The 12,555-nt window shown below is 33.2% G+C and overlaps 1 protein-coding gene across 1 annotated transcript; it reads left to right on the top strand.

Moving 5' to 3' along the window:
• The first annotated feature begins 223 nt into the window (after positions 1 to 223).
• On the top strand, positions 224 to 3,686 carry LOC132286319 (BTB/POZ and TAZ domain-containing protein 1-like). Its single transcript, XM_059788639.1, has 5 exons — positions 224 to 471; positions 818 to 951; positions 1,687 to 1,990; positions 2,483 to 2,799; positions 3,406 to 3,686. The coding sequence occupies exons 1-5, from the start codon at positions 325 to 327 to the stop codon at positions 3,584 to 3,586; spliced, it is 1,083 nt and encodes a 360-aa protein (XP_059644622.1). The 5' UTR covers positions 224 to 324; the 3' UTR covers positions 3,587 to 3,686.
• Positions 3,687 to 12,555: the final 8,869 nt, after the last annotated feature.

Below are 12,555 nucleotides of genomic sequence, written 5' to 3' on the forward strand. Positions count from 1 at the left end.
ATAAATTAATTTTTTTTTTTAAAAAGAAAAGTTATTATAATTATTTTATATCTTTTAAATAATTTCAAATTATAGCGAGTGTTCTCTAAACACCACCTAAGCGCGTAGTAGAGTAGCACAAGTTGCACAACATTCGACTCTGTATGTCTTTCCTGACTCCTCACTTCTCGTGCTATATAAAAGCAACAGCCTGAATGGTCTCCCACAAGGACTCGCATAGAAACACCTCTCTCTCTCTCTCTCTCTCTCTCTGTGTGTATAAATATCTCTCTCTCTCACACACACACGCACAATTTAGGATACACTAAAATACACGACAACACAATGTCACCGGGCAAATTTTCCGATGGCTCGAGCGAACACTCATCGTTGAAGGCCGACGTCGATCAATCTTCCGGCGAAATGCCCGAAGCTGATATTCAAATCGTCACCTCCGGCGGACTTCGCATCCCGGCTCACGCTAGCATCCTGGTATTCCCTCGGAATTCATCTCTCCTCTTTTCTTCGTAATAATTCCAATCGCAGAAATGTTGATTTTCAAATTCTCCATTTTGCTTCTGAATCAACTTGATTCTCAGGCGCTGAAAATGCTAATATAATCAATACACACATTAATTTGGAGTCGAATCTCCGACAAGTCGACTGTTCATCATTAGCTTTCAAACTCGCTCTTGAACGTGACCGAAAATGCTCTGTATCTAGCGTTTTTGTTGATTGTTCTGAAATTCACATATAAATTCTCAATTTCGATGTACTACTATTTTTGACTTGTTCGATTTAGAAGATCTGATTTATAATTGTTCTGGAAAATTTGAAGGCCTCATCGTCGCCGGTACTGGAGAGCATCATAGATCGGCCCGCGAAGCACCGGAGCTCTGAGAAGACCATTCCAATTCTCGGCGTTCCTTGCGATGCCGTTGCCGTGTTCGTTCGTTATATCTACTCCTCCAAGTCAGTTACTTTCCACACGCCAATTTTCTCTCTCTCTATATACATATATATTTATAAACACATGCTATAATATATATATATATATATGTATGTACACTATTCACTTACGAATAATCAAAATTTTGACCCTTCACTTAAGACTTGACATAATCCCTCAATTCTAAATTATCTAACCATAAAACTACCCGATTTCATTGGCCAATTCAGTCCTTCTAGATAACTTATCCTTGTAGTGTTGAATGTAAGAATGAAGATATGAACTTGAGAGCATGTTATGTACAAAAAGACTATTCTGATCAAACAATATTTGAAACCGAAGTATAAATACAGATACATATGAGAACAGTTTAAAAAGATTTTTGTATCAATAAAATAGAACTAATACAAGGAAAAAATCATAATACTTGTAACTTAAGTACTACAAATTATTATTATTATTTTTAAAAATTGACACTTAAAATAAAATAACCCAGACAATATGTATAAAGGAAAATTAGATTTTGAATTCAAAAATTAAGATTGATTTATAGTGAGGATTGGGATGTCAACAATTATCAAGAGATAGCTATAACCTTTCAACTTTGAAGAGAAAGATAATTTGAGTCATTTAACACACTACCAAATTACCAATAACCTCATTACTTTTCAGTGACTCAGTTTGCAAGTTAGCATCCAATTTCAACAAATAGGCAGTGTAGGATGATTATTGAAATGACGAGATTGCCCTTGTTGCAGGTGCACGGAGGAGGAGATGGAGAAGTATGGGATTCATCTGCTGGTTCTGTCCCATGTGTTCTTGGTAGCTCCTCTGAAGCAGAGGTGCACCAAAGGGTTGGCTGAACGGCTGATGATGGAGAATGTGGTGGACGTGCTTCAACTCGCCAGGCTCTGCGACGCTCCTGATCTTTACCTCAAGTGCATGAAGATGCTCTCTAACAATTTCAAGGCCGTCGAGAAAACAGAAGGTTGGAAGTTCCTGCAAAAGCACGACCCTCGGCTTGAACTGGAGATCCTACAGTTCATGGATGAAAATGAATCGGTACATTCCTTAACAAAAAGTATTTTTAGTTCAACACTTGCTTCAATTGATGAATTTATGTAATAACTGCAAAATAAAACAAAACACATCTCATCCAAATAATGGCATTAAAGTTAATAACGGAAAGAACAATTGTCCATGCTCATTCGTTAGATAAAATGGTCTTTAGTGCCATGGTCTTCTAGACATCAATCAATGGTCAGAATTAAGGGTTAACCAGGCTTGGATCAACCGAACAAGTGGTCGTTAATTTGTGACTTGAAAACCTTTAAGATTAGACTCTTAAGGTGCAATTTCAGTTTCATACATTTACATGATCTCACTTTGAATCCCATTTCATAAATGTATAGGTTTGAACACTTGTGGTCTTTCACCGTCCTTGACACAACTCTAAATGAATTATTAATATGAAATTACTGCCGAAACATTAATTTTGATAGTTCTTATTAGGCAAAATATTTTTCTTAATGTTAACAAATGGATTGAAAACAGAGGAAGAAGAGAACGAGAAGGCACAGAGAGGAACAGAGCTTGTATCTCGAGTTAAGTGAAGCTATGGAGTGTTTAGAGCACATATGTAGTGATGGGTGCACAAGTGTTGGACCATATGACAAGGAGCCAAAGAAGAACAAGGAGCCATGTAGCAAGTTCTCCACGTGTCAAGGTCTCCAGCTTCTGATTCGCCATTTCGCCACGTGTAAGAAGAGGGTTAACGGAGGGTGCTCGAGATGCAAGCGATTGTGGCAGCTCCTCCGACTACATTCTTCAATCTGCGACCAGCCTGATCTCTGCAGAGTTCCTCTTTGCAGGTAAAATTGAAATCACTCTCTTTAGCCTTTACTGTTAGATTGTTGTCAAATGTTGAATTAGATGGACCCCACAAATTTTGATTTCATATTCCTGATACTCTGTATGGTGAGGAATGACAAATGCACTACTACATGGGCCTCACAGAGATATCTTAGGTAGGATATAGCGGGCATTCTTTTTGTCCCATTAATAGACATAATGGGTCAATGCCAGAAATCATGCTTCTTAGTTGAAATTATTATTTTTAAATGTTTATCACGTGGTATTAATGAAAGTAATTTACTTTTGATACTCTATTACATGCATATCCAATTGTATCTACCCTAGCATTTTATTTGACGATAGTCCTTTTCAGACTCTGCAATGGGGGGAGTTTCGTGCACGAAACTATCCCTTTTTATTGCATGACATTTCCGGTTATTCGGAATGTGTTGTACTTGCTCAGCATACTTAGGTTTTAGTGTAATTGTATCTGCCCTACCATTTTATTTGACTCTGACCCTTTTCAAATTCTGTAATGGCGGGAGTCAGGACTATGCCTTTTTATTGCATGACATTTTTTATTATTCCGAATGTTTTAGTTTAATTGTTGTCTCTGTTAACAGACAATTCAAATTGAAAGTGCAACAAGAGAAGAAGAAAGGCGATGATGCAAGGTGGAGGTTACTGGTTAGGAAGGTGGTGTCGGCGAAGGCCATATCTTCATTGTCTCTGCCCAAGAGGAAGAGAGAGGAGGAAACAAGAGAGACCACAAATCATCATGGGATTAGAAGCTTTCAATTATGAAAAACAACAGTGATTGATGATGCTGATAAGATTGATTATATATATATTTATTATTATTTCATTTTTAGTTACTGAAAATTTGTGAGGTGTTTCATTGTAAGTAAGTGTTGTTGTAGGGTTTTTGGGAGTGTCGTTTGTTATATCTTCTTTCATTTGTTTATTTTTTCGCTGTTGCATCCCTTAAAAAATAAGGGGTATGTTTGGGTCGATATATATAAAAAAATATTTTTTATTTAGTGGTTATTTATTTAGTGGTTGCTTATTAATACTCTCAAATCACTCAAAGAATAGTTTACATCTAAGAAATTTGGCTTATTAATCTATTTTAATTCTATTATTATTATTATTATTATTTTATCTGACAATGAGAGATTAAAATATAATTAAAAAAATTACAATCTGGAACAACCTCCAACATAACATATAAAGGAAAGTTTACAACATTTTCAGAACAAACTCAGCTACTCTCCTTAATCATGAGACTTTTATTCACCAATCAAATGTATTTTACAAACCTAGGATGCTTACATGACGAACTATTATGATGATCAAAGTGATTCTCCTTTATGAGAAAATCTCACAGCCTCCCAAAGATATATATATATATATATATATATATATATATATATCCGTTGTTGATAAAAAATTTCCTATTATTACCTACCAATTTGTATATATAGTGATACGGTGATACCGTTCAGAGAATTATTATAATTATTATTATTATTTGGTTTAACATTATTGACACCTTAAAAACGTGCTATTTTTAATTTTTAGCGTGTAAGGTTGAACTAGTACTTGGAAATCCTAGACCTTGAATTTTGGTGGAAATGCCCATTAAAATAAACATAAAAAATTACATCCACAATAAATTAAATGGCCATGCATTGCATATGGGTTCACATTTCCCTCATTAAAATTTTATTGGTCAAGTTTAATATTAATGTTGAAAATTTATTTAAATTTTATGATTTTTGTTTTTGGATCAATAATGGTATGTCAAGCCTCTTACCGCATTCTATTATTCATTCAGATACATTTTGCTATAGATTTTACGAGTTTAATTTAGTCTTTTGAAAGTTTTTTTTCTCTCAAGCAACAAAAATTCAAAAAGAATTGCTCAAAACTTTACTTTCTTTATTATTATTATTTTAATTGTCTGAGAGCCGTTTTTATTTCTGAAAATCTTATTTCAGATTATTGAATTAAGCAGCCCGCATATTATATAAATCCATATGATGGAGTCTCAAATAAAGGTTAGAAGCTTTTGCTCATATAAATAAGCTCTCATTTCAGGTCATGTAAGTCTTTTAAGTGCAGGAGGAAGAAGAAGAAAAAAAATGCCAACAAAGGGCTTTTCAAGAAATTATAAGTCAAAATGACATAATTTCATTTGAATGAATTTATTAATTTAAAAAAAAAAAAAAAATCTAAAGTTGTCGACAGGCAATGCCTCAGTTGACCTGTGTCTTAATAAACTGTCGTCAGTAGACATGTTTATCATAACTCAATAAAAATAAAGACATTATACTCTCTATTTTCCTTCAAAAAAATTCTACAGGTACAATCATACCAAACTCGAGCAAACTAGCCATTAAATTTATTAATAAAATATTATTTAATATTCCAAAAACACTTGGTGTAGAGTTTGTTATGAAATATTGAATAAAAAACCAAAATGCTCCCTTGAAAGGAGAGAGTATTGAATGGGGAGCCGCATTACGGGAAGCCGAATAGGGCTCTCCATCATCTTCATTTGGATTCCACTTAAATGTATCAAGTTCATCTCCCCATTAGTGTGATCTCTATTCGTATTTTCGTTGAGCAAATAAAATATGAATTCCTACGCATAATATTGCAAATGTATGCGCCTTTGGTTAAATTTTCTGAATAAAAAAAAAAAAAGAAAAAAAAAAAAAGAAAAGAAAAAAAATTAATGAAGAATGATTTGACACTTGAACAAATGCCTGAAATCATTAGTACTCATTGCAGTTGTAATAGATTACACGAGTGAGGTTTGGAGAGAGAGTGTTTTGAAGTGGACTATGGGAACCATGGAAGGCTAAAAGGAAGGTAATGATGTGAGAGAAACGGAAAGAGAGCACTCACCAACCATGAATCTTCCTTGGGCCCAACTTTGACATGTTATAATACTTTAGGTTTTCAATTGTCCCCTTCTTTGGGCTAACAAAGTGGATGCGCCCCTTGGGCTTTACTAGGTCACCTTTCCAATAGTTGGGTTTTTATTTTTTATTTTTTATTTTTTATTTTTAAGGCAAGAAATGTCATATGTCATATTAACAGATTTAAAGAGTTGAAATTTGAACGAGAAACACTAATCCATTGACTTTCGAGGCAACTATCCTTTTCACTCCTCGTTGGAGGGTCTTAGAAAAACGAGTTAAGGCTAGGTGAGGAAAGTGGTTTCCATGATTTTGAAATGGAGCCATAGAAAGGTAATACTGTGGAGCCGGGATCCTCTACTGTAAAATTTGGTGTTATAGTGGTGTTGTAGATATTTTCAACGCCATCACCTCTATTTTTATACCTATTTTTTTTCAGCCATGCATAATGTGTTGAAAACTATTATATTGAAAAATAGATGTAACGTGTTGAAAAACAGATGTAATATGTAAAAAAGTATATAACAGTAATAATATAATATCGGTACAAGAGGGATTCGAGCTTAGAAACAAAATCAAAGTACTAAACAACCACGAAGTTTCTTTGGGTCCTATCTGTTAATGTGTAAGGTTTTCAATTGTTCCTTTCTTTACCAAAAGCAAAACATTAATTATGACTTGTGGAGTTTCATGCATTCTTTTTGGAGGCAACTTTGTGATAAAACACAGCTAGTGTTGCATTTGGTTTATTTACAATGGTGATTTTACACATAGTACAATAGAATGATGACCATAATTTAACAGCATGCGCATGAACACACTTTATCTAGTAGTCATCAGATCATTTTGGTCATGGGTTCAAACACATAAATCTTTGGTGCCCCACATGTCACTTCCACTAACTTGGGGTCTTTCACTTTTCTTTTTCTTTTTCTTCATATTATAATATATGATTTTATTTATTTATTATTTTTGACTTCTACACTGCAAAATCTCCCAATGGATTATTGTTTTCTTGACCCAAAACACAGTATCATGACAGACAATTCTTTGGTCTCTGCTTTGCTCTTTTTCTCTCTTTCCCCACAATCCACTCTCAACTTCTTGAGTGGCCTATATATTGACATAGTTTTCCATGACCCCTATTGCTAATGTCACACAAAAAGAATCCTAAGAAATCATATCACATAAGCCCTCAAAAACACACACGCACACAAAATAAATTTGAGAGGAAATGGGGCACTCTAGTCTCTATTCAATGAGAACGGGATGGGGTTGGTGTCCCAAATCGTCCCGTTGCCATCCTTAGTTATGTGAAATAGCTATTAAAAGTAGTAGCATAATGCCTCCCTTTGTATAAATATTATATGAATAGGTGGACATTGGTTCAGTCTTATTTAGAGAAAATGTCGAGTGTTCGAGCTCTCTTAGTATAATTTTGTGGGTACGTGTGCATTTAATTACTTAAACTTTAATGAATATATATGTGTGTGTGTGTGTGACAATTGTAGTGATCAAATTTCTAGCTTTGTCACAATGAAGTTATTATCTGTATTCAAATGAAGAGAATTGCAGGATTCAAGCATGATTATAAATGACCATTACTTAGGCTCTGTTTGGTGCCCGTGGTGGTTGTTTTCATTAAAAAGTGTTCTATAGCAAAACGTTTTTAGTGTCCAAGATTGAAAATCCACATTCTCATGTTTGAAGAGTCATAACTTTCTTATTCTCTAAACAATGAAAACACAAGTTTGTAAACGAGAACAATTATTTTATAAATAATGTCGAAAATTAGATATGCAAACAATAATTGTGAATCACTAATTGAATAGTATTACATACCTATTCATTATGTATACCCCTATTTATTTAGCCCACAATAGTTTCAACTAATTTATTATTAAGGATGAAAATTTAATTTTTATTATTAAGAATGAAAAGTTAATTTTCTGTTTGTTTACACATTTAGAGTATTCACACTCTTCCTCTTTGTTGGACTCATTTAATCTACCTTCTTTCTCTTTTTAATATTCAATTATTATTGATGAACGTTAATAAATTCTGCAATATATATGACCAATGTTAAGAAACTAAATTCAAATTATTAACATAAACGTTGGTATTGGGAAACATGGGCCATCTGAATAATTCCTTCAAGGAAACATGGGCTACTCACTGGATTTCTTATAGCCATGCCTTTACTTTTCAAATCCCTTTGATGGATATTTCTTTCTCTTGGTCGTCGGGGACGGAGAATCGATTTCCCGGTGTCCTCCCATTACGGCATTTTCCGGTGATGATTGATTCCTCTTGCGTCATGCTGACGGTGTTTCTTTGGCGTAGGGACCAAGCTGGTGCGGAGCTGAGTCTAGGCGACGCTTCTAGTTCTTGGGCTTTATCTCACATGGGCTTCTGTAGTTGGACCTTCGCTCTAAGTATTGTTACTGGTTGTGTGGGCTTTCTGTCTCTATTGGGCCTTTTGCTGTAGCACATGTATGCCTGACCCAAAAAAAAAAAAAAAAAAAAAAGTTACAAATATCATCACCCTTCAAATAATTATTTTTTGAATGGATTATAATTTCATTAGCATCTTCTTTGTTTTTTTTTTTCTTCTTCCAGAAACTAGTGTTTCTAGATATAGAATACAGAGTACTTTTAAACTTTAGATAGTTATAACTTGTAAAAATTTGAATAGTTAATTATAAATATCTTGGACTATATAAAGGGTGGTTCTTGATTTGCATCTCTCAACTAATCATTATAATTATTTAATATGTCATACAAGTTTTTCAATTCATTTGGTTGTTGTTCAAGTTATGCTACAATATTAAGCGACCACACTATTCTAGTTTATAATAAAGGTATAGAAATAAAAATCATTCGATCACATTCAACAACGGTGATGATAAATTTTAAATTTGTAATATGAATTGCTGCTACCTTAGTATTATGTTAAAAATTTGACTCCCAATTAAGAAATAAAAGTATGAACAAAAAAGTAAATTTTTTGGGTTGTACCTCTTGAATTGGGCTGTTGATAGCAATGTGCTAACCATATTTTGTATATTCTCATCTTTTCTATATAATTGATTTAACATTTTTAAAAAAAAAAAAAAATTATACTTACCAAGTAAGTCACTGCAAGGGCAATGAAGGTTAGCCACAAAGAACACCCGGCTAGACTCGAACCCCAAACCTTGGACTTGCTAAGTTATAAAATCCAAGAACACCCGGCTAGACTCGGACCCCAAACCTTGGACTTGCTAAGTTATAAAATCCAAGAACACCCGGCTAGACTCGAACCCCAAATCTTGGACTTGCTAAGTTATAAAATCCAGTAAGTAAACCGCTGGGCCATATCCAAAGTGGATAAAAAAAAATTTATACTTTGGGGCAAAAAGATATATACAAAATCTAACTTAATTTGCAATCTTGGAACGGCCGAGTTTGGTAATACTTGATTTGATTTTTAGTTTTTTTATTTATTTATTTTTTATTTATTTTTGTTGACATTTTCAAAATTAGTTTTGATTTTTGACCACTTAAAAGAAATAAAAAATTCCCAAATTTGGTTGCCAATTTGTTTAGGATTTCACAACTTGAGAGAGAAGCTTTGGTTTTATGTTTTGGGTTTTTTGGGACACAATTAACAGAGCAAGGAATGCCTTACTGTCAACCATCCCCTTCCTTGCCAAAAAGAAAACTGGTTTCCAAAAAAATCATCTCAACCCTCACATTACATGTGCCGGAACAATTTTTATTATTATTTTAATTTTTTTTGTAGCTGTTTTTTAATCAGAACTCTCTTCTTCTTCTTCTTCAACATTTTTTTGTTTTTTGGTTAGATGTAGATGGTGGTTCTTGCCAAGGGAATATATATATATATATATATATATATATATGCATTATATCAATATTTTGGACTTTTATAACCTATGGTAGTGTGTAAACAGTAGTTCCATTTAGTAATTTTATATCAACGTGTTTATATATTTTGATTTTCTTCTCTTTTTTTTTTTTTCTTTAGAGTGTGTATCATACATAGACCAGTCAATGGAGCAAATTCTGATTCGGATCTGATTCGAATCATATCCGATTAGTCGGATATAAATTGAACAAAAAATTCGATAACTTGGTTACGATCCGAATCCGATAATCCGTTAGCTTAACAAATTAGATATGGATTATGTTGATCCGATCCGATCCGATTGAAATTATATATATAAATAATAATATATATAATTATTTATCAATAATTTTACATATATGTATATATATCAATACTCTTATTAGAATTGTATTAAAGGTAACCCAAAAATCCAAAATAATAATAATAATAGTCATAATAATATTATATATAAATATTGTGGTGTTGTCATCCATATGCTAATAAATTTCTTAGTACACATACTAATAAAATCATACTCGCTATAATTATATATGTTAGTAAATATATTTTAATCCGATTTCGAATCCAATCAAATCCGAGTCCGAGCTAAATAGGATATGAATTGGGACATTCAGTTCGAGAACCTATTAGTGATTCGAATCCAATAATCCATTTACTTAATAAATCGGATATGGATTTGATCGATTTGATCTATTGACAGGCCTAGTCATACATTAAGATATTGTGCTGCAACTTTGGGAGACCTCTCCAAGTGATGAATATGATTAAACAATTTACATAACAAGTATGGAAATTACCATTAGCATGAGAATTATAGAAATGCTATTTTTATTATTTTATTATTTTCCAATGATACTCTAATAGTAAATGACATTAAAAGAGTATTTTAAAAAATAAAAACAAAAAATTAACGGACATATTGTCTCTTTTATGTTTTAAAAAATTTAACAAGATGGTAAGTTATCAAATGTGTTTTGTTTTTGACAAAAATAACAACACAACTTTTTAAGTATTTAACCAGTACAATTAATCTAAACACTCTACCAAAATAGATTTTCACGCCAACTTAATAATCGAACTTAGATCAAACAATATCAATGGCACAAAAATACCAATCAAAATCATGAATCTTTCAAAATACCAAAAATAACCTTATAATTGTATTCAAGAAAAAATAAATGTCATTTGTATCCTAGGCATTCATTGTAGAAGTGATTATAACTTTCTACTTTGGTCTGCCAAGTTAATAGTTTCACTTTCACCACTCTTATATATATATATATATATATATATATATATATATATATATATATATATAATTAGAGATGTATTTGTGATTGTTTTATTCCATAATGAATTGATCAATTTTATTCTTTCTGGCTAGAGAATTTGAGGAGTTTCATTCATATATATATCTATGGAGAATTATATCTTTTGTAGCCTCTTATATATATATATATATATATATATATATATATATATATATATATAAAAATTACAAATAGGTTTATTTTGTAATATAAATTTAAAAGAGTATAATAATGTTGAGGGTGAAATCTGCACGGTCCGATACGATACCATTTACCTGCAAGGGAAAGAGGAGAAAATCGATGAACCTTGACAGCATCGGTGTGGTGTCTGCCAAGAGCTCTCCGACGATCAAGTTAGTCATCGGAGGTCTAAAAAGGAAGGCATGGATTTTATAATAGTTTTTTCCTCGTACCTTATTCCCAAGTCGTCGTCCTATTTATCGTTACTTCCCTTATTCTTGATAAGGGAATTTCATCATCCTTATCCCATGGAACTTATCCCATAGAGATCTTATCCTTGATAAGATTTATCATCATTTTTATCCATGGAAATCGTTACCTCTAATAATGAAATATTATCATTAATCACCGGAGAGGTCTGGCGGCTGGTCAGAGTAGGTTAGGTTTATTTTTCCCTATCAGTTGCCCCCCATTCCCAAGCTTGCTCGTCTAGCTTTGGGAATGTAATAATAATAATAATAATAATATATATATATTTTTTTTACCCTTGGAACGGTACTCACGGGTACTATTCCCGCGATTACCGTTCACATGAACAGTAGCTCCCTTTTTTTTTTTTTCCTTCTCCTTGCCCTGGAACAGTACCCCGCGGGTACTGTTCACATGAATAGTACATGAAACTTTTTTTTTTTTTTCCCCTCTTGCCTTGGAACAGTACCCGCGGGTACTATTCACATGAACAGTACAGATTTTTTTTTTTTGCCCCCGGCACTATTCCCTGGAACAATGCCGCGAGTACCCTTCCCTTGGGTATTTTGTCCCTGGGTACTATTTTTAGTACCCTTGGATACTCTGCCCCAGGGTACTATTTTTGGTACCCTTGGGTACTCTGCTACTGGGTACTATTTTTGGTACCTTGGGTATTCTGCCCCGGGGTACTATTTTTAATATCCCTGGATAATCTTTTCCTGAATTGTACGAGTTTCACTCAGGTCGTCACTCCTTTAATAAGGGAATTAAACTTTACGAGTTTTACTCGTTCCTTTAATAAGGGATTTTTATTTATTATCCCTTAAAGTACAGGGATATAGATTACGGGATTCATTCAGCCCGGGTCCTGGTAATACAGGACACTCATTTACTATCCTTTATAGTACGGGGATATGGATTACGGGATTCATTCAGCCCTGATCCTTTTAATACATGACTTTATTTACTATCCCTTATAGTACATGAATATTGATTACGGGATTCATTCAGCCCGAATCCTGGTAATACAGGACACTCATTTACTTTCCCTTATAGTACGTGGATATGGATTACGGGATTCATTCAGCCATGATCTTTTTAAGGCAGGACTTTATTTACTATCCATGTAATACGGGAAGTAGTCGTCTCGTCTCTCTAATAAATGAAGAAAGCTTTAATTATCTCACCCTTCTGTAT

Source organism: Cornus florida, unplaced genomic scaffold, assembly GCF_030987335.1.
Source record: "Cornus florida cultivar Cherokee Brave unplaced genomic scaffold, ASM3098733v1 CherokeeBrave_3.0.0_Hap2_Chr11, whole genome shotgun sequence".
NCBI lineage: Eukaryota > Viridiplantae > Streptophyta > Magnoliopsida > Cornales > Cornaceae > Cornus > Cornus florida.

What these genes read in the sequence shown, in the direction of transcription:
- LOC132286319 (XM_059788639.1), top strand. Translation starts at nt 325, where the DNA reads ATGTCACCGGGCAAATTTTCCGATGGCTCGAGCGAACACTCATCGTTG. An exon ending in TCATGGATGAAAATGAATCG is followed by an intron (nt 1,991 to 2,482) that starts GTACATTCCTTA and finishes GATTGAAAACAG; the next exon opens with AGGAAGAAGAGAACGAGAAG. An exon ending in TGCAGAGTTCCTCTTTGCAG is followed by an intron (nt 2,800 to 3,405) that starts GTAAAATTGAAA and finishes CTCTGTTAACAG; the next exon opens with ACAATTCAAATTGAAAGTGC.